We start from the raw sequence: 27,510 nt of genomic DNA, 5'->3' as shown, positions 1-27,510 counted from the left end.
GGAAAGATACACAATAAAGACCAGCTAATTAGTGAGGTGTGAGGAAGTACCCCATGGAGATGGACGGAAGGCAGCTTTCTGAAACCAGGAAGCACTGAAAAGGAGAACAATGGAAGGCTTCCTGAGAACAGAGAGGAAGTCAAAGGTAAACAGAAATTGCAGGCAGGTGAGCTTAATGTGAAAACAGTGTCTTCACATCTCTGTGAAACTGTGTTGCTGAAGGCAAGCTATATGGATTCTCTGTGCTTCGGTTTTCTCATCTGTAAAATGGGTGTAGTAATAATTGTTGTGAGAATTAAGAGTTAATATGCATGTAGTACTTAAAATAGTGTTTGTGTATAGTAAGTGCACTATGAATGTTAGTTACTACTACTTTATTTTTCTCTCCTCTTCCAGATCAGCGACACAGCTGACCTTTTTATTAATTTAATATCATGCATTTTACTATTATGCATTTTCTTATATTTGAAGTTTGTGAATTTATGGCAATAATTTGACTTAATATTAATATATAGTTTATATTGTATATCCATCAGGATGTGTAGATTATGCTTGGTAATGAACAATTTTTATTGTTTAATACTAACACAATTCTATATCTTTTATTTGTGTGTGGTGAGGATTGTTATTAGTCTACTAGGGTTGCCATAACAAAATACCACAGACTGGGGGGCTTAAACAATAGAAATTTATTTTATCACAGTTCCAGAGACTAGGAGTCCAGATCAAGGTGTGGGTAGAGTTGGTTTCTGCTGAGGTCTTCCCTGACTTGCAGGTGGCTACCTTCTCACTGTATCTTCACATGGACTTTGCACGCGCAGAAAGAGAGAGCTCTCTGCTGTCTCTTCTTCTTAAGGACACCAGTCCTACTGATCAGAGCCCCACCCTTATGACCCCATTTAGCCTTAATTACCTTCATAAAGACCTTAAAGGACCTGGTGTCCCAATACAGTCATGTTAGGGCTTCAACACATAAATCTGGGATGTGGGGAGGTTTAGTCCAGTCCATAACAGGATTGCTGGTGAAGGTGGGCCTCTGTTCTTAGTATTTATTTGGAGACCCGGGTTCTCAGGGGCTCAGCCCATGTCCATCTCTCCTACCCCAGTTCTTGCTAAATTCCCCTTGGCTCACTCTGCAGCCCCAGGTGAACTTTTTCCCATATCCTGAGTTCTTTACCAGCTTTCTTCTTCTCTGTCTGAACTCTTCTTCCATGGCTGGTTCCTTCTCATCCTTTAGACCTTAACTGACAACCCCTTCTAAAGATGGTCCTTTGTCCCAGACAAGTCTCAGCTTTAGGCTCCTACAAGTAAGTAGAAAGGATAAAATTCACCAACCTGTAGTTCTCTAGCTCTCCTTCCACTTTGCTTGATGGCAGATGGGGTACCCCAGAAGGAACAGTTTACTGATGAGGGAGCAGTCCTCCAGAAGTATCTAAAATGTCATAAACCCATTATGCTAGGAACGTGTCCCTCACCCCAGGTGACCGACAACTTCTGTCACCACCATTCCTCTTGGTGGCCATCATGGGAAGACAGCCTCGGTTTCCTGTGCCCCCGGCCCCTGTCTTCTTGCCTATCCTTTCCAGCCCCACATCCCTTTTCTGTTCCTTTTGGAGGCACAGTGGCTATAGGCCAGGTCTACTGGAGGCAGATTATTTGAGTTAGAGTTAAAGTTAGGCCGCTTACTAGCTGTGCTGCTTTGGACAAGTTACTTTACCTTTCTGAACTTGTTTCCTCATCTTTAAAATGGGGATGATAGCAGGACCTTTCTCATTGAGTTGTGAGTATTAAATGATTTGTTATGTGTGAAGTGCTTAGAACAGTGCCTGGCCTATGGTAAGCTGTGTGTGTGTGTGTGTGTGTGTGTGTGTGTGTGTGTGTGTGTGTTAGTCACTCAGTCATGTCCAGCTGTTTGTGACCCCATGGACTGTAACTCACCAGGCTTCTCTGTCCATGGAATTCTCTTGGCAAGAATACTGGAATGGGTTGCCATTTCCTTCTCCAGGGAACCTTCCCAACCCAGGGATAGAACCTGGGTCTCCCGCATTGCAGGCGGATTCTCTACTGTCTAAGCCATCAGGGAAGCCCATGGTAAGCTCTAGACTGCGTTTATTGTTGCTGCTATGCAGTCCATCCTAAAGGAAATCAGTCCTGAATATTCATTGGGAGGACTGATGTTGAAGCTGAAACTCCAATACTTTGGCCACCACTTTGAGTAAACTCTGGGAGTTGGTGATGGACAGGGAGGCCTGGTGTGCTGCGGTTCATGGGGTCTCAAAGAGTCAGACATGACTGAGAGACTGAACTGATGAAGCATTTTCTTAGCACATATCCAGGTGTAATATTTTGGGGGGCCTGTGGGTTTGAAACTTCTTTTTAAATTAGCAAGACACTTTTCAAGTGAGATCTTAAAGGGAACCCCAATATATGAAACAGAGATTGCAAGGACTTCTCTGGTTATAGTGGGGTGGGTGTCCCAGGAACTGTCTCTCAAAACCCCTCACACTCTTCCTGATCAACTAGAAGATACTGTTTCTCAAGTGTGCCTTGGGGACCAGCAGCATCAGAATCTCATGGTTATTAAAAATGCAGAGCCTAGGGTCCCACTCCAAACCTGCTGAATTGGATTCTCCAAGAGGTGGAGCCTGAGAATCTGAATTTCAGTATAGTCTTCAGGTGCTTCTGAAGCACACAGGAACTTCATGCCAGCTTCCTAACTATATACTGAAGGTCACCTTTGGATGTAGGCTTATTTTCCCCACTGCTCTTCTAGGGTAGTGATTGGAGTCTCTATGATGCTACACTGATTCTTTGTTCAGTTTCACCTGGGTAGCAGTGAAAAGGAGGCTGGCATTGCCCTTGGAAAGCTACCCTACAAACTGAAGTGTGCCATCATTGGTTGGTACTGACCCTATACATCCCACTGCCTCTGCCCCATCCTCTGCCCACCCGCAAGGCTGGGTATTATCAGGTCTGGATTAGGGTTTACTGAGCTTCTAAACCCTAAAAAGGTGATATTCCCTTCCATCAACCACTCTTAGTGATTCAAAATCAAGAGTGCCATGCCTTAAAGCGGTGGTTCCCAACCTTTTGGCGCTAGGGCCTGATTTCATGGAAGACTAAGTTTTCCACGGGCTGATGAGCGGGGTGGGCAGAGGGATGGATGGATGGTTTGGGGATGATTCAAGTGCATTATATTCATTGTGCACTTCACTTCTAATCTGATGTTGCTGCTGATCTGATAGGAGGTACATGTCCGTGACCTGGATGTTGGGGACCCCTGTCTTGAAGCGGGTCAGGGAATACCAGCACATTCTGGATTCTACCATGTGATTACTGTGAGGCCTTTTGAAACAGTCTAAATTGCATTCAAGTCCACTTTGTCCCCCTTTTGTGTTTGGATGATGCGCCCATTGCACTTGGTCCGCACTCACCTTGCTGACTTTTGGGCCATGCTGAGACACAGCCTAAACCTCTCTCATTCTGCCTGCCTTTTTCACAGGCCTGGACGAAATCCAGTGCTCCCTGCCCATGGAGAACAGGAGGATATTCCTGCACGAGCTGTCGGAGGCCAGCTTCAGCGAGTGCAAGTTCAGCCTCTCGCTCACAGACCTGTTTGTCATCATCTTCTCCGGCGTGGCCGTGTCCATCGCTGCCATCATCTCCAGCTTCTTTCTGGCCACCGTGGTGCAGTGCTTCCAGAGGTGTGCCCCTAACAAGGACACCGAGGACGAAGACGAGGATGAGGATGACTGAGCCACCCCCAACCCTTCCTCACTCTCCTGATCCCCAGCCAGTGGCTCCCCTCCGAGAAGAGAGGAAAATGCTGAAAGGGAGGAGAACTGACCATCAGTGACCAGAGGAGCGCATGCTCCGAGCCTGGCCCCTGGGTGCATCTGGTGAGACCTCCGATCTCGGAGTTTAGAATCCGTAGAGTGGAGGAGCCGAGGAAGGATTCCCAGAGAAGAGCCTGCCTCATGGCTTGAGATGTGTGTGCCGGGCGAAGACGGCTGAGTCAGGCTTTGGAGCTGACAGCTGAGAATCACGTAGGGGATGTGAAGACTGGAAGGCCTGACCTGCAAAGATGACTTTGTCCTATCCAGTTTTCCTACTTGAACTGGGAGGCCAGGCAGCCTCTCCTTCATCCCCAGAGGCAGCAGCCCAGATGGTGGAGACTGGAATTCAAGTCCTGGGAGCAGGATTTCTGTTCCTGAAATAGGTTTCAGCCACCTTGAGATGTTATGCAGAGAACAACCTGTGTCTGGCTAAAGTGGCACTGAGGAAAAAGCTAAGACCTGGACAAAGGGTGTTTGTCATTCTGTGTTTTTGAGTGGGTCAGGAAAACTTTGTCGACAGAACTCAAACCCTCATGGTTATCCTGAGATTGCTGTTGTTGTTTAGACACTTGGTGGTGTCAACTCTTTGTGTCCCTGTGGACTGTAGCCCACCAGCCTCCACTGTCTATGGGATTTCTTAGGGAAGAATACTGGAGTGGGTTGTCATATCCTCCTCTGATTCATAAAGGAAGGACAGCCGATTCATACCTTTGTGATGGCCTCTGCTGAGAGTCTTCCCTCTAAAGTGCAGCCAGGTGGTTCCCACTTGCCCTGACACCTCCCCCGACCATGAGTCCCACCTCTGCTGAATATCACCTGTTCATTCTGTGCTGGCACCATTCCAGACTTGTCATCTCCAGAACTTGAAATAAACTTTCCTGGAGGCCAGGATTCCAAAAAGCAGGTTACCTTGGACCAACAAAATGTTAAAAAAAAAACACCAAAAAAAAAAAAAAAGCCCTGAGACTTGGCTTCTGAAAAACCTACATCAGTGGCCTTAGGGTGTGTGTGACATTTCTTTGGAGCATAGGCTGTGACAGGCAGTGTTTTCCAGGATGTGGAATGCAGTGCTGTGATTCAGAGATGGTATGAAACAATGTCATATGCCCGGCAGGTTGATGCAAGGTGATGGGTGTTAGCATCATCAGACCTTGCTGGGAACTGGCGCTTAGACAGGGGACTGGTGAGAAGCTCCTGGGATATTTCTGGGAATCATCTCTCCATTGTTTCCTATAATATATTCCTTATGTTTCTTTCTCTGTTGCTCCCCTTGAATTTTTTTTCACTTTTGGTTTTTAATGACATTTATTTTTTTTTTAAATTGGAGTATAATTGCTTTACAATGTTGTGTAGTTTTCTGCTGTACAGCAACATGAATCAGCTATGTGTATACATATCACCAACTCGATGGACATGAGTTTGAGCAAGCTCTAGGAGTTGGTGATGGACAGGGACACCTGGCGTGCTGTAGTCTATGGGGTCGCAAAGAATCGGACACAACTGAACGACTGAACTGACTAACTGATACATATCTCCTTGCCCTATTGAGCTTTCCTCCCACCCGCACCCCCATCCCACCCCTCTAGGTCATCACAGAGCCCTGATGATGATAGTGTATATATGTCACACATGGTGTGTATATGTGTCGATGCTACTCTCTCAGTTCATCCCACCCTCTCCTTCCCCCTCTGTGTCCACAAGTCCATGCTCTACTTCTGCATCTCTATTCCTGCCCTGCAAATAGGCTCATCAGGACCTATGATGGAATATTACTCAGCCATAAAAAGGAACAACATTGGGTCATTTGTAGTGATGTCATACAGAGTGAAGTAAGTCAGAAAGAGAAAAACAAATACCACATATTAACGCATGTATATGGAAGCTGCCTTAAGTCTTTGCCTCCACAGAGAATTACTGAGTGCTTGCTAAGTGTTCTAGCTTAGGCTCTGTGGGCATGCCTTTCATGATGAAGACAGAGCTCTTGCTGGCTTGGGCCTCATATTCTTATGGGTGAAACAGAAAACAAACAAGTAAACAAAACAGTAATTTCAGGTAGTGATAAGTGCTGTGAAGGAAATAAATGAGGTCTTGTGACAGAGTAACTGCTTGGAGACAGTCCAGAGTGGGTGATTGGGTGAATTAACCAAGATTCTCCAGGGGAATAGCACCAATAGGAAATCATCTATCCATCTGTCTGTCGATCTATCTGGATTATAAGGAATTGGCTCAGGCAGTTATGGAAACCAAGAAGGCCCATGGTCTGCAGCCAGCCAGCTGGAGACATGAAAAATGCTAGTGATTTGATTCTAGTCTGAATTCAAAGGCCTGAGAACCAGGAGAGCCAAAGGTTAAGTTCTAGTTTGAGTGCAGGAAAAAACTCAGATCAAGTGGTCAGGCAGAGGGCGAGGGAGAAGGAGAGAGGCAGAGAGAGAGAGAGGGACAGAAAGAGAGGGACAGAAATTCCTCTTTCCTCCACCTTTTTGTTCTATTCAGGCCCTTGATGGGTTGGATGCTACCCACCCACTTTGGAGAGGGTGATCTGTTTACTCAGTCTGCAGATTAAAGTACTAATTGCATCCAGAAATACCCTCACAGACACATCCAGAAATAATGGTTAACCAAATATCTGGGTCCCTTATGACCTAGACAAATTGATGCATAAAATCAGCCATCACCTGGGGACCTCTGATTGGGTTGCTTTGAGCCTAAATCCTGCCTCCTCTTCCCACCTCCTTGCCTCTCTCGCTTCATCCCCACTTTCCTTCTCTTTCACTCTCTGTCCTTACTCTTCTTTCTCTCCTTCACCCTTGAGGAGACCCCTGGTCACCCTTTCAGCCACCAGCATTGTTGACGCCAGCCGGGGGGCTCAGAGGGGCTGTCTTCTCAGTCTCTGCACAGGTGGAGCAGTGTTCCAGCATCTTCCCAGAGTTCATAGCAACACCTGTGGGCTCCACCCTCAGAGCAGGTAATGCTTCCATTGGGGAAACAATATAGGCAAACACACTGGTCATCCTGAACACACAAGATGCTGCTTGAATTCCTGTTGAAAGACTCTGCCATCATTTGTACCTTACTGTGAACGAAGGTATCTGGAGATGGTTTTTGATTAAGGGAGAGAACTCCACTGATGTTTGGCTATTGTAGGGGAGATAGAAAAGATCATGGAGGAGGGGGCTGAGGGCTCAGAGGATGGGAGTTTGAGAAACAAAACAGTCTAATACCAGCACCACCCCAGCCTGGCCACAGACTCAGATGAGACTTAGGTGGTATTGGACTTCTGTCATCACAGTCTCCAATCCCCACTCCCAGGAGTATCCTACCAGGGACATAACTGAAGGCCCTGGATCCAACTGTTATTTTTGTTTAGTTGTGTCCAACTCTTCACAGCCCCATGAGGGGTAGCCCACCAGACTTCTTGGTTTATGGGATTTTTTCCTCAGGCGAGAATACTGGAGTGGATTGCCATTTCGTTCTCCAGGGAATCTTCCTGACCCCGGGATTGAACCTGCATCTCCTGCATTGGCAGTCAGATTCTTTACCACTGTGCCATCTCAGTAGCCCAATCCAACTGGACCTCTACCAAAGTCAGTGTGTTTCTCCCAGAATCCTAGGGAGGGAGTGCCCCCAAGCTGTAAGCTGTGTAAACAGCATTACACCCTCATTTTAGTAGGTATTGGTAGAGGAATTCCCTCTTAATGAGTCTACTTTAGTCCTTCATTCCACCTCCAGTAGTTCATTGTGGTCAGCAGACTCAGTTGTTTGCTCAAATACAAAAGCCCTGCAGAGTACGGAAGCCGGGGGTCATATACTGAATGAACAGGTGAGTGGGGGAGAGGCTCCCTGGCTTGCTGGTTACCCATCAACCATCATTTCTGCCAGCTGCAACCCAGAGTTTTGGAAAGAACATGATTCTAGGGAAGAGGAATAGTTTTACAGCATTGCCTGTTGAAACAGTCATCTCCTGGATATAAAGTTCCCCTGAAGCACTGGGGACACCATGGGGGACCTAGAGACATCTGTGGTCAAACCCAGGGAAATACACTGACCAGGAGCTTAGCTCAATTAGGGAAACACCTTTTGAGAAGTGACATTGCACAAACAGTAGGTGATGATTTAGTGCTCCCTGACTTGCTGTTGTGCCTCAAGATATATTAGCAATAGTGATAATTCTGCATACCAGTTGAGGGCCTCCTCTGCACCAGGACTGTCCCTCTTCCAAGTCTCCACAGGTGTCATTTGGGTCTCAAATGCTACTCCTCAGAGTCACTTTCAACACACTGTCACCTGCAAAGTGGCCTTTGCCATCTCCCTCTATAAGGATTAAATCATGTGCTACCACAGCTGCTGATTTTCAATACCTCCTGAAAGGAGCTCAGGATGGAGAGCAGAAATGAGGCACTCTGTGCTCTGGGAAAAACTGGCAGAACAGTTCTTTGGATAGGTATTTTCAGGAGCTGATTTTATGAGCTCAGTTATTGTATCTCCTCATGTGTAGAAAAGCGCTAAAATTCCTCATGGTGATGACTGCTCCTCATGACTAGAAGAAAACTTCTGCAAAAAAAATATGTGCTTCATTGTATGAACTCCCTCTTCACCAAAATCATGTATATACTGACCTTCCCCCCTACCTTTTAGGAGCAGTTTCTCAGGGCTATTGTATAGTCCTCATTTTGCTCCCAAGTAAAACTTGACTCACAATTCTCATGTTGTACATTTTTTTAAGTTGACAACATTACCCTGTATTATTTTTTGCACAGCACATACTATGGTCTGAAATTATCCTACATATTTATTTACATGTTTATTGTCTACCTTTCTGGACTAAAGCATGAACTCCCCAAGGGCAGGAACTCAGGCCCTTTGTGTCTCCAGCATTTGAACAGTAGTGGCACAACCAATATGCATATGGGGTGAAAGTGCAAAAAATGAATTCCAGGCACCATGAACTATAAACTTTACAGACTTCAGTGCTACTAAAACACCTTGCAACTCCAGGAGTGAGTTGCTTCTTGTTGTTCAGTTGCTAAGTCTTGTCTGACTCTTTGCAATCTCATGGACTGCAGCATGCCAGGCTCCTCTGTCCTCCACTGCTTCCACAGTTTGCTCAAATTCATGTCCACTGAGTTGGTGATACAATCTAGCCATCTCATCCTCTGCTGCCCGCTTCTCCTCCTCCCTTCAATCTTTCCCAGCATCAGGGTCTTTTCCAATGAGTTGGCTCTTCACATCAGGTGGCCAAAGTATTGGAGCTTCAGCTATAGCATCAGTCCTTCCAATGAATATTCAGGATTGATTTCCTTTAAGATTGACTGTTTTGACCTCCTTGTAGTCTAGTGATTCTCAAAAGTCTTCTCTAGCATCAGAATCCAAAAGCATCAATTCTTCGGCACTCAGCTTTCTTTATGGTCCAACTCTCACATCTGTACAAGGCTAATTGAAAAAAGATGTGCCTTATAAAAGTTGAGAGTTATGTTTTGTTCAGTGGGGATTTTTAGGACTTCAAGCTTGGGAGGCAGCATCTCAAGTAACCCTGAGAACTGCTCCAAGGAAGTAAGGGGGTGAGCCAGATTATATGAGTTTTGTAACATAGAGCAAGTAGTCTGAATATTAAATGATTATTTTAATTAAAGAAAGCCAGGTATCTCAAGTTAAGGAGTTTAGCACTTTTCTGTGTATGGGAAGATACAAGAGTCTGGGCTCACTGAAATAATTCCTTTGATATGAGTTCTCTTGGGGCTCGCCAGCTCACCATTGGCTGTGGCTGCAACCAGTGATGACTGTGACGTCCTTTGTTTACTGATATGGCAGGAAATATTCCGTTTCTCAATTTCATAGATGAGGGAACCGAGGTTCAGAGAAGATGCTAGATTATAGGACACAACAGAGCCAGGACAGATTTGTGGCTGTTGGAGTCCAAAGCTATGCTCTTGGTTAAAAGTTTATGTGTATTGAGAGCATTCACTGGGCTAGGTGTTAGACCAAGATCTTTGTGCAACTTACCCCCATAAGGCAGTATATTCACCAGGGTTCTCCAGAGAAACAGAACCAATAGAATGCATATATATATATATATATACACACACACACACACACATTATATATATACATATATATATATATATACACACACACACACATATATATATATGAACATATTTATTTTAAGGAATTGGCTTGTGTGATTGTGGAGGCTAAGAAGTCCACATCTGCAGAAGGCCGAAGATCCAGGGAAGAGCTAGTATATCAGTCCAAGTATGGTGTCATCTGTTGCACATCCCCTCTTACTTGGGGGTGGTCAGTCTTTTGTTCTATTAAGGCCTTCAACTTATATGATGAGGCCCACCCATATTATGGTGGGCAATCTGCTTTCCTCAAAGTCTACTGATTGAAATGCTAATTTCATCTAAAAACACTCTCATAGAAACATCCAGAATAATGTTTGGCCTCACATCTGGAAACCAGGGCCCAACCAACTTGACACATAAAATAAATCATCATAGTTAGGTACCATTGTCATCTCTCCTTTGTGGATTCATTGCCTCCATGTGGTCATTGAGAGATCGGATTTGGTCCTGTGAATAAATTACCTGGTTGAACATAGCTGATGAGTGATGGAGTAGGATTTGGCAAAGGATGCTGTGACCACTGCATACACTCCCTGTACCCAACTGCATTCCTGTCTCAGGTTAGCAGGAGCTGGCCTGGCAGGGACTGCACAGAGTGGCACATTTCTAGAGGCTGTGTGCTCTACTTCAGGAAAAGCAGCCTGCATTTGCTGGGTGCACCCTGGATGAGTTTATTTTGAGCCTCAAATTCAACATCGCAGACCCATTTGTGAGAGTCAAAACCACCAAAATATCTTGTCTTACCACCTTGCTCTCCTTAAGATCTGTTGCCCAGAGGATTCCAGCAACATCACAAATGGTTTCATCTTATTGTAAAGATAGTGGATACCACAAGTACAAGACTTCCCTGGTGACTCAGCAGTAATGAATCCACCTGCCAATACGGGAGAGGCAGTTTCAATCCCTGTATCGGGAAGATTCCCTGGAGAAAGAAATGAAAACCATTCCAATATTCTTGCCTGGTAAATCCCATGGACAGAGGAGCCAGGGTAAAGAATCTGAAGGACCAAGGGCATAAATACATCCACCCAGAATCAGTGCCCTCTTCTAGCACATTCTCAAGACACCAAAATTCCCTGGACAAATAACTCCAAGCTTAGGGGCAGGGGTGGGGGGAAGGGGGGCGATGGATGCTTCCAAGCATTCCTCCTACAGGGTGGACTGAAGGCCAGGCAGTGGATGTTGGCAGGGCATGTGAACAGAGGCTGGATGTGCAGGCTGGGGTATCCAGTGTAGGTATACAAGACCCTAGGAGGTCAGGATGGAGCAGGGGCTGGAAAGAGAAAGGGAGAGGTCTTAGATGGCTCAGCCCTCCCCACATTCCCATATTCTGATGGAGTAGGATTTGACAACAGGTGCTCTGACCAAATTTCCAAGAATTCAAGAATCATCATTTAAACATCTTCCAAGTCATTAAGAAGGTATTTTTGTCAAGATAGTTAGGTGGAATGTTGCCTTAGCAGTTTCTTTCCTTATGAATGAATGTGTAGGTATGGGTGTGTGGAGCATATTTGTATTCTTGTCCAGGCTTCACAAATGTTACAGGTAAGCCTGAGTACCACAGCAGAGACAAAATGACAGACACGTACCCTGGCCATGGCCCTAAGACTGGACACCACTTCTTCCCAAGGCTTCCAAGGTGGCATTAATGGTAAAGAATCTGCCTGCCAATGCAGGAGACGCAAGAGATGTGGGTTATGTCCCTGAGTTGGAAAGATCCCCTGGAGTAGGAAATGGCAATCCAGTCCAGTATACTTGCCTGGAAAATTCCATGGACAGTGGAGCCTGGCAGGCTAGAGTCCATGGGGTCACAAAGAGTTGGACACAACTGAGTGACTGAGCACACACAGCACACATGTGTGAGCACACACAGCTTCCTTATGTGGCTGGTCCACAGGAGCCTTTATACAGAAAGGCTAAAAAAGGCACACACTCCGATTGCTATCACAGTGATGGAGAGGTTTGCGTTGAATATTCATGTTTTCCCTTCCCTTCTCCATTGCTTCCCCTCTTCCTCTTCATCCTGAACCTCCCCCTCTGACTTCCCCTCCTCCTCTTCTTTCTCCTCCCCACACCAGTGTTACAGACCTAAACTCTAAGTATGTCAGTGGCTGGAGGTAGGTGGTTTTTCCACCTTTATTACATTTAACTGGACCCCGGAACACATCAAGACTCTGTTTCCTTAACATCCCACCACCACCAACTGAGCCAACCTCAGACCTTGAGCCTTGGGCCTCTGCCATTAAATTTTTTTAATTGATCTCTAGTGGCCTTGAAGATTAGTGATTTATTATTTGCAAGTGGTCTGTTCTCACTGAAATTGCCTCAAAGCAGACATCTGTGGATTTTATCTTTCGGCAACCAACAAGGTAGCTTTATTCTTTAAGACTCCAGGCTAATAAACAGACATCCAAACTTTACATTGTTTTCCATACTGAATAATTTTTAGAAATATAAATAAACAGGGTTCTCTGCTGTTTGCAAACGTGATCCATTTTCTGGAAACATACTTTTCCAGGGAGTACATGAGTTATTATATTTTGGCCTTGGGAAAAATACAATGTGCTTTTCTGTTGAAGCCTCACACCCATGCACAGGGCGGTTAGTCATGAGCTCAGTTGCTCTCTGGAGAGCCTTTGGTGCCTAAGTTGGGAGTGTTTCTTTCCAGTACAGACCCACCATCCCTATCCAAGCCTTTGATTATGTATTCATAATCGGAATGAAGCAATCGTATGTCAATCGGCCTCAAAAGGAGCCCTCAGGGGTGGAGGGTCAGCCTCCAGCGGAGCGAAGGCCTGTGCCCACAGCTCATGCCTTGGGCTGTGCCGGGGACCCTCTGGGAACCTCAAGTCCTCCCCTGTGAACAGAGAAACACTGACTTGTTGGCAGAATTGATGAGAAAGAACACAATGAGACAATGGGAGGGATGCCCCCCCAACCAAAGGTGGTCCCTTCCCTCCTTCTCCAGAGTCCTTGGGCATCCATAGAAAAGGGTGCCATTTCAAGAGATCAAGACCAGAGCTTGAATCCCAGCATCAGATAACAGGCCCCAAGAACCAGCAGTCTGACAGCCCCAGCGGGTAATCATAGGAGCTCAGTTCTCATCTCTACATGTTGTAATCAGTGCCCAGCCCTGCTGCCAGTGGCCTATCAAACCCAGCTGCATCTGGGGCTCGAGTCTGCATAAATGTAAGAGGCCACTTTTGCATACATGTCCCTGGGGTCCACTCATCAGGAATACAAATGAGGCCACATCAGTACTCAGACTATGTTGTCCTTGTGGATCCTGCCTGCCTGATGGCAAGTCAGCAAGAATACCCCACCCCTGCCCTACAGACACTACATATTTATGGGAATGGGGAGTCTCTCTCAGGCTTGAAATCTAGCATGAACTGGCTTCCAGCAAGCATCCATCATTTCTGCTGAGGGTTCATGCATGCCCTGGGCAGCATGGCCTCCACCAGCCGTACTGTGGCTCCTTGGGGGACCCCTCTGTCGACTTGAAAAATAGTCACAACTTAAAAGTTTGAGAGTTATGCTTTATTTGGTGGGAGTTTTTAGGACTTCTTGTCTGGGAGGCAGCATCTCAAGTACCTCTGAGAGAACTGCTCCAAAGAGGCAAGGGGAGGAGTCGGGTTATATAGAAATTTTGCAACAAAGGGGAGGTAGTCTGAACATCGAAGGGAAAGTCACTCAGTCATGTCTGATTCTTTGTGATCCCATGGACTATACAGTCTATGAAATTCTCCAGGCTAGGATGCTGGAGTGGGTAGCCTTTTCCTTCTCCAGGGGATCTTCCCAACCTAGGGATAAAACCTCCCACATTGCAGGAGGATTCTTTACCAACTGAGCCACAAAGGAAGCCCAAGAATACTGGAGTGGGTAGCCTATTCCTTCTCCAGAGGATCTTCCCAACCTAGGAATCGAACCAGGGTCTTCTGTATTGCAAGCAGATTCTTTACCAACTGAGCTATCAGGGAAGCCCATTGAACGTCAAAAGGTGATTACTAATTAAAAAAAACCAAGTATCTCAAGGAATTTAGGGCTTTTCTATGCATGGGAAGATGCAAGAGTCTGGGCTCACTGAAATCATTCCCTTCATATGCATCTCAGCTAAGGGGACAGTATCCTGTGTTTTTCACATCCTTAGCTCCCTTAGGGCTCAGAGTAGGGAATGGCTGTAATCTGATGTTTGCTAGGTTGCAGGCATTCGTCTCCTTTCTGAGTGCCCCTAGGGCTCACTGGCTCACACTGAAGGGCTGAGAAAGCTGATGATGTCATAGTCATTTATTGATATGGCATTTGTTTACTGATATGGCAGGAAATATTTCACTTTTCATCTCCCCACACCATCCCTGCCCTGTCCAGGTGTATGATCTCAGACTACCATCCCCTCACTCACATCCATGGGCTGTTCCCCACAGATGGGACAACCCCCCTCCATAGGGTTAGGTTAGATTAGACCCTAGGCCAGGCTTAGAACCAGACCCCCTAAGAACTTCCCAATTTCCCTATCTCTCTGGCTTCCTCCCTCAGGTTTCCACTCCAGTTTATCAACAAGAGCAAATAGATTCCCTGGGCAGGGCTGCCCCTACCTGCAGCCATGGCAATCAGCCAGCTTCTGAGCCAGAGGTAGCTAAGCTGGCACATGCATACAGACATCCTTCCTAATTGATGAGGGAGGCTGCAGGTTCTGCTGGGACTGGGTGGGGGGAAGTCCTGGACTCTCTACACCCTGAGAGCTGCTTGGGAAGGCAAGAAATGCAGGGACAAGATATCCCTACCAGGGGGCTCTGAGTTGGCACTATGGAATTCTCCGTCCCCAGAGATACTCCATACAGAGTCAGAGCCAGTGGGTCACCTTCACTAAGCACCAGTCTTTGACCAGTTTGGCAGACAGGTGACCTCAGTTGTCACATGAACAGCAGAAAATGCACACTCGCCCATCTGAAGAGGGTCACACCATGTGGTCTACCTTAAGGGAGTCCGAGAAAGGGAGTAGGCAGGAGCAGGCTGGGGTTCATGCCAGCTTATTGCACTTGACCTACAACCACTGAAATAGTCCTAACAGAGTATTTGGAAGAAGTATTGTTGGAGCACTGAAATAGCAGAGTAATAAAACTTACTGGTGTATGAGTACCAGGGTGTTCACACTCCACCTGAGTACTGGGAGGGTAACCAGCAGGCCCTCAGGTTGTATGATGCTGCAGTGAGTGGTCCTGGACTTTGCTGACTGCTCCCCTCCCCCACCACCGTCCTCATCACTCACTCCTTTCAGCCTCTGGGCACTCCTTCAATCAAGGGCTCTCCCCTCAGCCCAGAATGCTCTTCCTCTAGACCTCTGCTTCTCCTTGGCATTTAAGCCTCAGCTCAAAGGTCACTATCTCAAAAAAAGTCTTTTTGCCTATCCCAGCTGAAGAAAACCTCACCTGTCACCCTCTGATGCCTTGTCACCCTTGAGAAAAGCAATATTTCCTGCTGTATCAGTAAATAAAGGATGTCAAAATCATCAGCAGTTGAATTGGTGAACCCTGAGGACACTCAAGGAGGAAAAGAATACTTGCCATCTTGCAGCCATTCCCTGCAGCCTAAGGTGAGCCCTGAGGAAACTCAGGATGTGGAAATGCAGGATACTGGTCCCAGATATCTGTGGGGCATATCAAAGGAACAGTTTCAGTGAGTTTAGACTCTGCATCTTCCTATACATAGTGCAGTCAGTCACTCAGTCATGTCTAACTCTTTGCGACCCCATGGACTGCAGCAAGCCAGGCTTCCCTGTCCATCACCAACACCCAGAGTTTACTCAAACTCATGTCCATCGAGTCAGTGATGCCAACTATCTCATTCTCTGTCATCCCCTTCTCCTCCTGCCTTCAATCTTTCCCAGCATCAGGGTCTTTTCCAATGAGTCAGTTCTTTGCACCCACCCACCTTATCCATGTCCTTTACAGATATTTATCAGATTCTGCCAAGCCCTGGGCCTACAAGGCAAGCAAGGACCTTTCTCTTGCCATTAACAATTCAGAGAGGAGGAAAGGGTCCACAAGCAAGCAAACAAAGCCGATAAGTCCACACATGATTGCCGTGAAGAGAGTGAAACAGGGTGTAGCCTTAAAAAATATTCACAACCTCAGAGTTGAAAATTACATTTTATTTGGTGGGCATTTTTAGGACTTCCAGCCTGGGAAGCTGCATCTCAAGTAACCCTGAGAGAATTGCTCCAAAGAGGCAAGGGGAGCAGCCAGGCTCTATAGAAGCTTTGCAACAACTGTAGTCTGAGTATCAAAAGATTACTAAGTAAATGAAAACCAGATATCTCAAATTAAGGAATTTAGTGCTTTTTACATATAGGACATGGACTGCTTCCCAGGCTGGAAGTCCTAACGATCTCCGCAAATAAAACACAATTCTCAGTTTTGAAGTTGTGAATATTTTTTAAGGCTACACCCTGTTTCATTCTCTTCACAGCACTCATGTGTGGGCTTCCCGGGTTTTGTTTGCTTGCTTGTGTACCATTTCCTCCTCCCTGAATTGTTAGTGGCAAGAGCAAGGTCCTTGCTTGCCTTGTAGGCCCAGGGCTTGGCAGAAATCTGATGAATATCTGCGAAGTAGATGGATAAGTTGGGTGGGTGGATGGATAGATAAATGGGTGGGTGAATGGACGGGTGAGTAAGTGAGCAGATGGATGGATGAGTGGGTGGATTGATGAATGGATGAATGGATAGATGAGTGGATGGAAAATTTTCTGCCCTTTCAAAGACTTGAAAGCCACACATAACATGTGAGGAATATAATCAAGGAAGGATTTGTAAGATATACTGAGTACATTAAAAAAAAGTGTTTTTTCACCTTGCAGAGGGCACAGTTCTGAGCCTTGGGCTGCAGTACTCTCTGGAGCCACTTGTGGTGTTTCCTTCTTTAGCAGTTGCCCTTCTTTGTCACAGCTTGAAGTCTTCCCCTCTGCTCTTTGTGGGCTGCTGATTATGGACGCAAACCCCCAGACGTTGCACCCTGCCTTTCGTCTGAGAGCCAGGAGAACAAGCCCTCTTTGGATCACCATGTGCTGTGGGTGGGGGCAGTGACTGACTGTTTTTCACTTTGGGTCCCCCTCCCTTGTGTTCTCCTCTCCTTGGCATAACTAGCCTTGACATTGGTAGCTTGGTATCGAAAGATTTCCTTTCATGACCATCTGACCCTAATTACTTCCATTAATTACTTGGACAGATTCCCCTGCAAAAAAGCCTTAAACCCAGGGGTGGAGGGAGAAGGGGATGCTCTTCTGTCCTTGTCCACCACCTGCCTCTAGAGGGAGGAGGCTATGTGGCATTCAGGATATTTAATTTTCTGGAGATTTGCTGTCAATGGAGGTCAGTCTGTCACTCTGATCAGAGTTCCCTCTAAGAGCTTTTTCTCTCACTAATCCTGCATCTTCTAAAGTGCTTGATTGCTTGTTGGAGGGAAACAAGTGTGAAGGGAGGGGAGAGCTGATGCAATGTGCAATTAACTGGCTCAGTGATTTCTGGTCCCCATTCTTACTCCCACAACCAGGGAAAGGCCAGGTTGGGACAGGAGTCCAAGTGGGGCATTAAAAACCTGCAGTTCCCAAGCCCCTCAAGCCACCATCTGACTCATTGTCAATCCCCACTCCTCTCTAGTTCTAGGGAGAGTGTAACAAGCTCCCAGGTTGCCTGGCTTTGTACTTTCCCCTCATTTCCATCCATTTGTTCTGCTCAAATCCTTGTCTTAGATGCTTCTTACTTAAGATTCACTCACTCATTCATTTATTCAACATTTGTTAAATGTATCCCCTGGGCCAGGCACTGGACATATAATAACACAGGACAAACAGGTTCTCAACACCAGCAGTTTTCCGTCAGAGAAAACAAGTCAAAGAAGTGATGCACAATAATGTGATGACTTATGCTGGGGAATGCTGGTGCCTGGGAGCCTCAGAGCAGGGCCAGTTCAGGGTGAGCTGTCAGGAGAAGGTCCTGTCAGCTACAAATTGGCACTTGCCATGGACTTCCCTGGTGGCTCAGCTGGTAAAGAATTCGCCCGCAGTGTGGGAGACCTGGGTTCAATCCCTGAGTTGGGAAGATCCCCTGGAGAAGGGAATGGCTACCCACTCCAGTGTTCTGGCCTGGAGAATTCCAGGGACTGGGTCCACAAAGAGTCAGACATGACTGAGTGATTTTCACTTTTTATCTACTTTCACAAAGATCAAATCATGAGCTGCTGCAGCTTCTGACTCTCAACCTCTCTGAAAGGAGTTCAGAGTGGAGAGCAGAAATTCTGTGCTGGTTGGGTCTGACTGGGTCTTCAAGATAGTTAGATATTTTCAGGAGCTGACTTTATGAGCCCAATTCTTGTATCTCCTCGTATCTAGAAAAGCACTAAAATCCTTCATGGTGATGACTCCTTCTCGTGACTAGCAAAAACCTTTTGCAAAAAATATGTATGTGCTCAAGTTAATGTATTCCCCTTTCATCAAAATCACATATATACTGACCTCCCCGCCACCGCCTTTGGGGCAGTTTCTCAGAGCTATCTGAGGTGCTGTCTCCCAGGCAGCAGTCCTCATTTTGCCCCAAATAAACTGATCTTGCAACTTTCACATTGTACTTTTTTTTTTTTAAGTCAACAGGCCCCTGGTGAGAACTAAAGACTCTGTCCAAACCCCTGCAACTGGGAGAGGACCAAACCCTAGCAGGTTTCTAGGAGCTTAAGATCTTGTCCTTAGGAAGATCTCAATCCCCATCAAATGCCTGCCTGGACACCTCCAGGCTGCCAAGAGAATTCATTGCTGTTCTAGCCAACACCTGACATTGATCCAAACTTCTTTTTCTTAGTGATCTATTAAAAAGTACTTACCAGTGTGAATCCTTCCTCTGTCCCCTTGAGATATATACATATCTCCTACATTTCAGGGGTGGCTTCTTTGGGCCTGAGGACCATCCCCTTGAGAAGTCATCATCAGGCAAATAGGGCTCCTCTCCCTTCTCGTCTCTCCCAGGCTCTGTGGGAGGATGAAACCCTGACCTCCACATGCCAGCTAGTAGACACAGCTGCCCTAACTGCATGGGTACTGACCAACCCACTGACCCATTGCGACTCTTGGCTTCTCTGACTGTATTGAGCCCCTGCACCACCCACCCCACCCCCAGCTGCTCCTTCAATCCACCTGTAACATGCCCCACCACCTCTGCACAATGGAAATGGAGCTCTGCCCTTTGCTCACTGTCGGTAGTGACTGAATAACATTTGTTTTCACCACTTTCACTCACTTCCACTTCCAGTGCCAATGCGTTAATCATTGACACTGTTGGAGGGACATTTTATCTCAAGCTGGAAAGTTGAGCAGTAGTTAGCCAGGCTAAGTGTGTAGGCCTGGGACCAGGAGGTAGGTAGGGGGTGGGGGAGGAATAAAGCAGAGAACAAGGGAGAAACCAAAAGAACATTGAGAGACTGGAGGTGGAAAGAGACATGAGGTCTTGGGTTCCTGCCAGCACACAGCCACCCAAGCCCTTTGTGGGCACAGCCTAGCCATCCATCCATGGTGAGAGACTCAGATACTGGCTGAAGTTTCTTCTACATCCATCCAGCTTTCTTCCCTCTTCCCAGCCAGCTCTTCCCATCTGGCACTCAGCCTGCCCTGTCAAATCCCTGATGGGCTGGTTTGGGGCTGCCCAGCCCTCTCTGGGGACCAAGAGGATGCTGCTGCCTCTTGGCTTCTTTTTTCCCACCATTAAAAAGATCAAGAGGGACTTCTCTGGTGGTCCAGTGGCTAAGACTCCCGCTCCCAAAGCAGGGGCTCGCGTTTGATTCCTGGTCAGGGAACTTAATCCCACACGCTGCAACTAAGAGTTCGCATGCCCCAACTGTGGTAAAAGATCCTGCATGGCACAGAAAGATAGAAGATCTCGAGTGCTGCAACTAAGACCCAGTGCAGCCAAATGAGTAAATAAATATTTTTTAAAAAAACTTTGAAAAAAATCATGATATAATTCACATACCATGAAGTCTAGCTTTATAAAGTGCACAGTGGTTTTAGTATATTTACAAGGTGGTACAACCATAGCTGGGATTTTCCTGGCGGTTCAGCAGTAAAGAATCCACCTGCAATGCAGGAGATTCAAGAGACTCAGGTTCAATTCCTGGGTTGGGAGGATCCCCTTGAGGAGGGCATGGCAACCTACTCCAGTATTCTTGTCTGGAGAATCCCCATGGGCTGAGGAGGCTGGTGGGCTACAGTCCGCAGGGTCGCAAAGAGTCAGACATCAGTGAAGCGACTGAGTGTGGACACACAGCCATCACTACTGTCTAGTGGCAGAACATTTCATTATCAGGGAGAGAAACCCCATACCTGTTAGCAGTCACTTCCCATTTCCCCTTCCTCTGGCCCCTGCAACCTTTAATCTGCTTTCTGTGTCTGAGGAATTGCCTCGTCTGACATTTCATATATGTAGAATCATACAGCATGTGGCCTTTGGTGTCTGGCTTCTTTCACTTAGCAAAATGCTTTTAAGTTTCATCCATATTGTTGGTCTCCAACATTTTTTGGCACCAGGGGCCAGTTTAATGGAAGACAATTTTTCCATGGACTGGAATTGGGGGGTGGGTTTGGTTTCATCCACTGCTCATCTCCTGCTGTGCAGTTTGATTCCTAACAGGCCATGGACCCATACTTGTCCATGGCCTGGGGGTTGGGGACCCCTGATTCATGTGGTATCATGGATCAGTATCAGCACTTCCTTTTAATGGCTAACATTCCATTGTGTGAGCATACCAAATTTCATTTATCTATTCATCTGTTGATGGACATCTGGGTTATTTCTGCTTTTTAGCTACTGTGAGTAATGCTGCTATGAACAGTCATGTGCGTATGGCTTTTTATGTGTGTGTGCGCTAAATTGCTTTAGTGCTCAACTCTTTGTGACCCTATGGGCCATAGTCCACCAGGCTCCTCTGCCCTTGGTATTCTTCAGGCAGGAATACTTCATGGCAAATAGATGGGGAAATAGTGGAAACAGTGACAGACTTTATTTTCTTGGGCTCCAAAATCACTGCAGATGGTGACTGCAGCCATGAAATTAAAAGGTGCTTGCTCCTTGGAAGAAAAGCTATGACCAACCTAGCTAGCATATTGAAAAGCAGAGACATTACTTTGCCAACAAATGCCCATCTAGTCAAGGCTATGGTTTTTCCAGTAGTCATGTATGGATGTCAGAGTTGGACTATTAAGAAAGCTGAGTGCTGAAGAATTGATGCTTTAAGAATCGGTGCTTTTGAACTGTGGTGTTGGAGAAGACTCTCGAGAATCCCTTGGACTGGAAGGATATTCAACCAGTCAATCCTAAATGAAATCAATCCTGAATATTCATTGGAAGGACTGATGCTGAAGCTGCAACTCCAATACTTTGGCCACCTGATGTGAAGAACTGCTCCTTTGAAAAGACCCTGATGCTGGGAAGGATTGAAGGCAGGAGGAGAAGGGGATGACAGAGGATGAGATGGTTTGACTGGCATCACCAACTTGATGGACATGAGTTTGAGCAAGCTCCGGAAGTTGGTGAACAGGGAAGCTTGGCATGCTGCAGTTCATGGGGTTGCAAAGAGTGGGACACGACTGAGCAACTGAACTGAAGTGAGATATAATTGACATACAATAAATTGTATATATTTAAAGGATGTTATTTCATAAGTTTTTATCTATTTATCTTTCTACCTTTTTATCCCCCTGGTCATCTATATGTCTATCATTATCTATGTATTTATGTATCTATCTATCAGCTATCTATCAATGTATCCCCATGAAATCATGATCATGAACATGACCTTCGACCTAAAGGTTTCCTCCTCCCCTTTGCCATTCCTCTCCCCTCCACCATCCCTCTCCCCTCCCTTCCCTCTCCCTAGGCAATGACTGATCATCTTGTCACTAGAGATTAATTTTCATTTTCTAAAGGTTTTATCAATGGAGCTATAGAGTAGGAGTTCTCCTTGGTCTGGCTTTTTTCACTCTGCACAATTTTGAGATTCATCCATGTTGTTGCAGGTATCAGCAGATCATTCTTTTCATTTATTGCTGAGTTGTCCTGAATGTCCTTTGATCTTAAGCAGGTTGCTCAGTGCCTCAGGACCTCAGCGTCTTCAGCATGCAAACAAACACCAGGTCCCCTGGGAGCTACTATATGGCTAACTCCATTCTTGCCTTCTGGTGTTCAGGACATGACACATCTTTTTCCAGTAACTTCTCCCCTGTGTTCTAGCTGCCTGGGGTTTCTTCCTGTGTGGCTACTGCCTCTGAGTCTGAGAAATATGTCTCTCTTAGTTCTTAAACTGTGGGGTGAAAGAACTTTTGGGACGCCGAGATTCTGGGGAGCCTCTGCGATGTTGAGTGATCTCCAAGAAGGCAGGCCCTGCTGGAGGACTGGCTGGCATTCTGATCACCCTGAGAACATGGGCTCCGAAAAGAGAATTCAGCATCATTGCTGCAGAATACAGAGGATCAATAGAAATCCAAGGGTCAATTTGTCACCAGCCCCTTCCCCACCCCAGGTGATGCTAGTGGTAAAGATATGCCTGCCAATGCAGGAGATGCAAGAGACAGTTTCGATCCCTGGGTCAGGAAGATCTCTTGGAGTAGGAAAATGGCAATCCACTATAGTATTCTTGCCTGGAAAATTCCACAGACAGAGGAGCCTGGTGGGCTATAGTCCATGGGGCCGCAAAAAGTCAGGTATTACTGAGCAACTGAGCCCACACGCAGACGCGGGCACACACACAGACAACACACACACATACTCTTCTCCTTTCTGTTGAGATCCTGGATGAAGAATATAAAGAGTGCAGTGGGTGGTTAGGACTGGGAGCAGAGAAGCAGCAGGATGTACCCCTTGCCCTAGAAAAGAAATAAAATATGGCTGGGGGGGGGGGGGGGAAGCAAGAAAAGAAAAAGAGGGAAACAAACAAAAACAGGGAACACTTTTGTATCTCCTTGGCAGATCTCAAATCTTGTTTTCAGATTTCTGAAGTTTTCACAGATCTATATGGAAATAATAGACTGTAGATAGCTTACCTCTCTGAAAAGAGTTCACCAAGTGTTGGATGAAAATTGTTTATAAAAAGATGTAGCATGACAAAAATCACTACAATATTGTAAAGTAATTAGCCTCCAACTAATAAAAATAAATGGAAAAAAAAAAGTGAAAGTGAAAGAAATAGATCCAAAAAAAAAAAAAAAAGATGTAGCTGGAATTTCCAAAGCAGAGAGGGCATCCACTGGTGATGGCAGTTCCCAGACCTAGGTCTGGGCAAAGAAGCCCTTATCTTGACCTGAAATTCTATTTTGTGAGGACCACATACCTCTTCTGACTGGAAATCTTATCTGTTGTAGAAGTAGGGGAATTCACTGGGTTATGCTTTTAAGGTCCATTTTTCCAGGTACCCCAGACTACCTGGACATCTCTATCTGTGGTCCAGTTGGAACTGTTTCTGGTTTTCTTGCTTAAGAAACCTTTGCTTCAACACTTGCCCTTTTCTATCTCTGGTTTCTGAGACTGACTTCCTTTAGCCAGGATGAGCCTGCCATCATTCTGATGGATTGGACTTACTGACTGCAAGCTGGCACTCCCTCTTGTCATGGGTTCGTTTGGTCAATTGCTCAAGACAAATGCATTGAGTGCCTTCTCTGTGGCACATTGACAGGGTAGCATTGAAGAGGCATCTCTAAGACAACCACATCTCGCCTTCTGCCTACTTTAGGAAAATGACCCTACGAATGCATTCTATGGAAGGCTTATGCTACTGCTACTGCTGCTAAGTCACTTCAATCATGTCTGACTCTGTGTGACCCCGTAGACGGCAGCCCACCAGGCTCCCCTGTCCCTGGGATTCTCCAGGCAAGAACACTGGAGTGGGTATGGAAGGCTTATATTTCAGACTAAGTAGAATCAGATAATTTTAGAATGTGAATGTAGCTTAATTTCTACAAATATATTCTCCTGCCAATTTGCTGATGTGAATATTGAGGAACAAAGAGGAGGTGAAATGACCACAGTAAAGATATAGAACTGGTTAATGGCAAAGCAGAATAAAACCCTCCTGTATCACTTAGGATTGGGTTTGGCTATATATATAGACAAGCAAACAACAACAGCCAGATAACAATGGCTTGAACTAGAGATCAGGTGGTCTGTTGAGAACTTTCTGGCTACTCCACAATTCCAGGAAACCAGGGTCCTTCTTATTACAGCCTGTGATCCACAGCACTTGGCTTCCACCTCATGGTTCAAGATGTCTGCTTGAGGTCCAGCCATCACTTCAGCATCCTAGCCAACAAGAAGGGAAGAACAGAGGGGATGTCACCCCACTTCTTCTTAAGAAGGTTTTCCAGAAGTTCCACACAACACTTTTGCTAGTTTCTTAGTGGTTTGAAAATGGTCACTAGGCCATACTACTTTAAAGGAAGACAAAATCATTTGGTCATTCCAGGTAAAATGCTTTATTCTTTTTTTTTTTTTAATGCTTTATTCTTAGTAAAGGAAAAGGGAGAATGGATATTGAGAGGTACCTGGAAGTCTATATATGACATCTATATAGGTTTACGTATCTATATACCTGGAAAATCCCCCCACCTCTCCCATGAGCCTCAGTCTCAGATGTGACTTGGGACTGGGACTCACCAGGGGATGCAAGTGTTCAGAAAGCTTCTGTGTTTTCTAATCCACCTACATGCTAAAATGCATTTGTAACCCTAACATCCATGTTTTTGCTGTCATTCACAGACATGCCTTGCATGGAGTGGAGCACACTTCGAGTTGTCAGATGTTTGTGTTCCCAGCTGTGGCCAAACAAGGTGACACCCTGTGCTTCCATGCTGCACACGAAGTTTGCATGGCCTCTTAGTGCCACTTTTTATTATTTTTGGCTTTTTGTACATTGTGTTTGTGATTTTGCTGTTTAAAGTGGCCGTTTAAAAATGGTGATTTTGTCGTTCAAATAGTGTGGTTCTGAAAGTCTGTCTGGTTTTCATGAGCATGAAAAGACTGTGAAGTGCCTGACAGGAAAAATACAAGTGCCTGACTAGATTTGCTCCAACATGAGAAATATAGTTCTGGAGGCCATGAGTCCAATGTTGATGAATCAACAATACATAACCAATACAGTGTCTTTAGGCAGAAACATACATAAAACAAGGTTATATAGTGGTTGATCAACAAAAATGTGACCTGAGGCTCAAGAATCCCAACCCTGCCTTTCCCCTGGAATGACCAGTGGTTCAGTACTGGACAGTTAATGGTTTGGGTGACTGTATGGAACATTAATTTCAAAAAATAACTGCACATACCTCATTCAATCCTCACAACATTCCAATGAAGGAGGGATCATTAAGCTCATTTGACATGTAAAGATCAGCTCAGGGAGGTTAAAGCGCTCCTCCAAAGCTGCACAGCCGGCAGTGGGCTTGAATTCACCTCTGTTCAACCCTATGTCTCCTTCTTGCCCTGTCTAGGCAAATTGATAGGATTGGAGTAAAGGCAAAAGCCAGGATGGAGGTGGCAGGGTAGACAATTATGCTCAGAGACGTCACACACCCAGCTCCAGTGAGCAGGGGAGCCCAGAGACCCCCCTCTTACCCTCTCTGGCCACTGAGTCTGTGGACACTGCCTCAGAAAAAGTGAGCAGATCTGCTACCTGGGGCTTCCAGGGCTGATCTGCGGGGTGGACAGTTGGCATGGGGCTGGCTCTGCCATTGGACAGTTATATATAATGATATATAATTAGAATGGGTGAATTTAACTCAGATGACCACTATATCTACTACTGTGGGCAAGAATCCCTTAAAAGAAATGGAGTAGCCTTCACAGTCAACAAAAGAGTCGAAAATGCAGTTCTTGTATGCAGTCTCAAAAATGACAGAATGATCTGTTCATTTCCAAGGCAAACCATTCAATATCACAGTAATCCAAGTATATGCCCTGACCAATAATGCTAAAGAAGATGAAGTTGAACAGTTCTATGAAGACCTACAAGACCTTCTAGAACTAATACCCCCAAAAGCTTTCCTTTTCATTGTAGGGGACTGGAATGCAAAAGTAGGAAGTCAAGAGATAACCTGGAGTAACAGGCAACTTTGGCCTTGGAGTACAAAATGAAGCAGGTCAAAGGCTAACAGTTTTGCCAAGAGGATGCACTGGTCATAGCAAACACCCCCTTCCAACAACACAAGAGAAGACTCTACATATGAACATCACCAGATGATCAAAACTGAAATCAGATTGATTACATTCTTTGTGGCCGAAGATGGAGAAGCTCTATGGAGCCAGAAAAACAAGACCGGGAGAGTGACTGTGGCTTAGATCATGAACTCCTTATTGCCAAATTCAGACTTAAATTGAAGAAAGTAGGGAAAACCACTAAACTATTCAGGTATGATCTAAATCAAATCCCTTACAATTATACAGTGGAAGTGACAAATAGATTCAAGGGATTAGATCTGATATACAGAGTGCCTGAAAAACTATGGACAGAGGTGCCTGACATTGTACAGGAGGCAGGGATCAAGACCATCCCCAAGAAAAAGAAATGCAAAAAGGCAAAATGGTTGTCTGACAAAGCCTTACAAATAGCTGAGAAAAGAAGAGAAGTGAAAAGCAAAGGAAAAAAGGAGATATATATCCATTTAAATGCAGAGTTCCAAAGAATAGCACAGAGAGATAAGAAAGCCTTCCTCAGTGATCACTGCAAAGAAATAGAGGAAAACAATAGAATGGGAAAGACTAGAGATCTCCTCAAGAAAATTAGAGATATCAAGAGAACATTTCATACAAAGATAGACACAATAAAGGACAGAAATGGTATGGACCTAACAGAAGCAGAAGATGTTAAGAATAGGTGGGAAGAATACACAGAAGAACTATACAAAAATGATCTTCAGGACCTAGATAATCATGATGATGTGATGACTCACCTAGAGCCAGACATCCTTGAATGTGAAGTCAAGTGGGCCTTAGGAAGCATTACGATGAACAAAGCTAGTGGAGGTGATGGAATTCCAGGTGATGGAATTCACCTCCAGTTGAGGTGAATTTCAAATCCTAAAAGATGATGCTGTGGAAGTGCTGCACTCAATATGCCAGCAAATTTGGAAAACTCAGCAGTGGCCACAGGACTGGAAAAGGTCAGCTTTCATTCCAGTCCCTAAGAAAGGGAATGCCAAAGAATTCTCAAACTACTGCACAATTGCACTCATCTCACACACTAGCAAAGTAACGCTCAAAATTCTCCAAGCCAGGCCTCAACAGTATGTGAACCATGAACTTCCAGATGTTCAAGCTGGATTTGGATAAGACAGAGGAACCAGAGACCAAATTGCCAATATCCGTTTGATCATCAAAAAAGCAAGAAAGTTCCAGAAAAACATCTATTTCTGCTTTATTGACTATGCCAAAATCTTTGACTGTATGGATCACAACAAACTATGGAAAATTCTTAAAGAGATGGGAAGAGCAGACCACCTTACTTGCCTCCTGAGAAATCTGTATGCA

The 27,510-nt window shown here is 45.5% G+C and overlaps 1 protein-coding gene across 1 annotated transcript in view; it reads left to right on the top strand.

The window, feature by feature from the left end:
• LRRC38 (leucine rich repeat containing 38) overlaps window positions 1-5,093 on the top strand; it is a 38,726-nt gene extending 33,633 nt beyond the window's left edge. Inside the window, exon 2 of the mRNA XM_020875584.2 lies at window positions 3,503-5,093. Within this exon, the coding sequence (XP_020731243.1) occupies window positions 3,503-3,756 (254 nt within the window). The 3' untranslated portion in view covers window positions 3,757-5,093. The remainder of the gene's footprint in view (window positions 1-3,502) is intronic.
• The last annotated feature ends 22,417 nt before the right edge of the window (window positions 5,094-27,510 follow it).

Source organism: Odocoileus virginianus, chromosome 11 (assembly GCF_023699985.2).
Source record: "Odocoileus virginianus isolate 20LAN1187 ecotype Illinois chromosome 11, Ovbor_1.2, whole genome shotgun sequence".
Lineage (NCBI taxonomy): Eukaryota > Metazoa > Chordata > Mammalia > Artiodactyla > Cervidae > Odocoileus > Odocoileus virginianus.
This window is presented reverse-complemented; position numbering and strand designations above follow the sequence as displayed.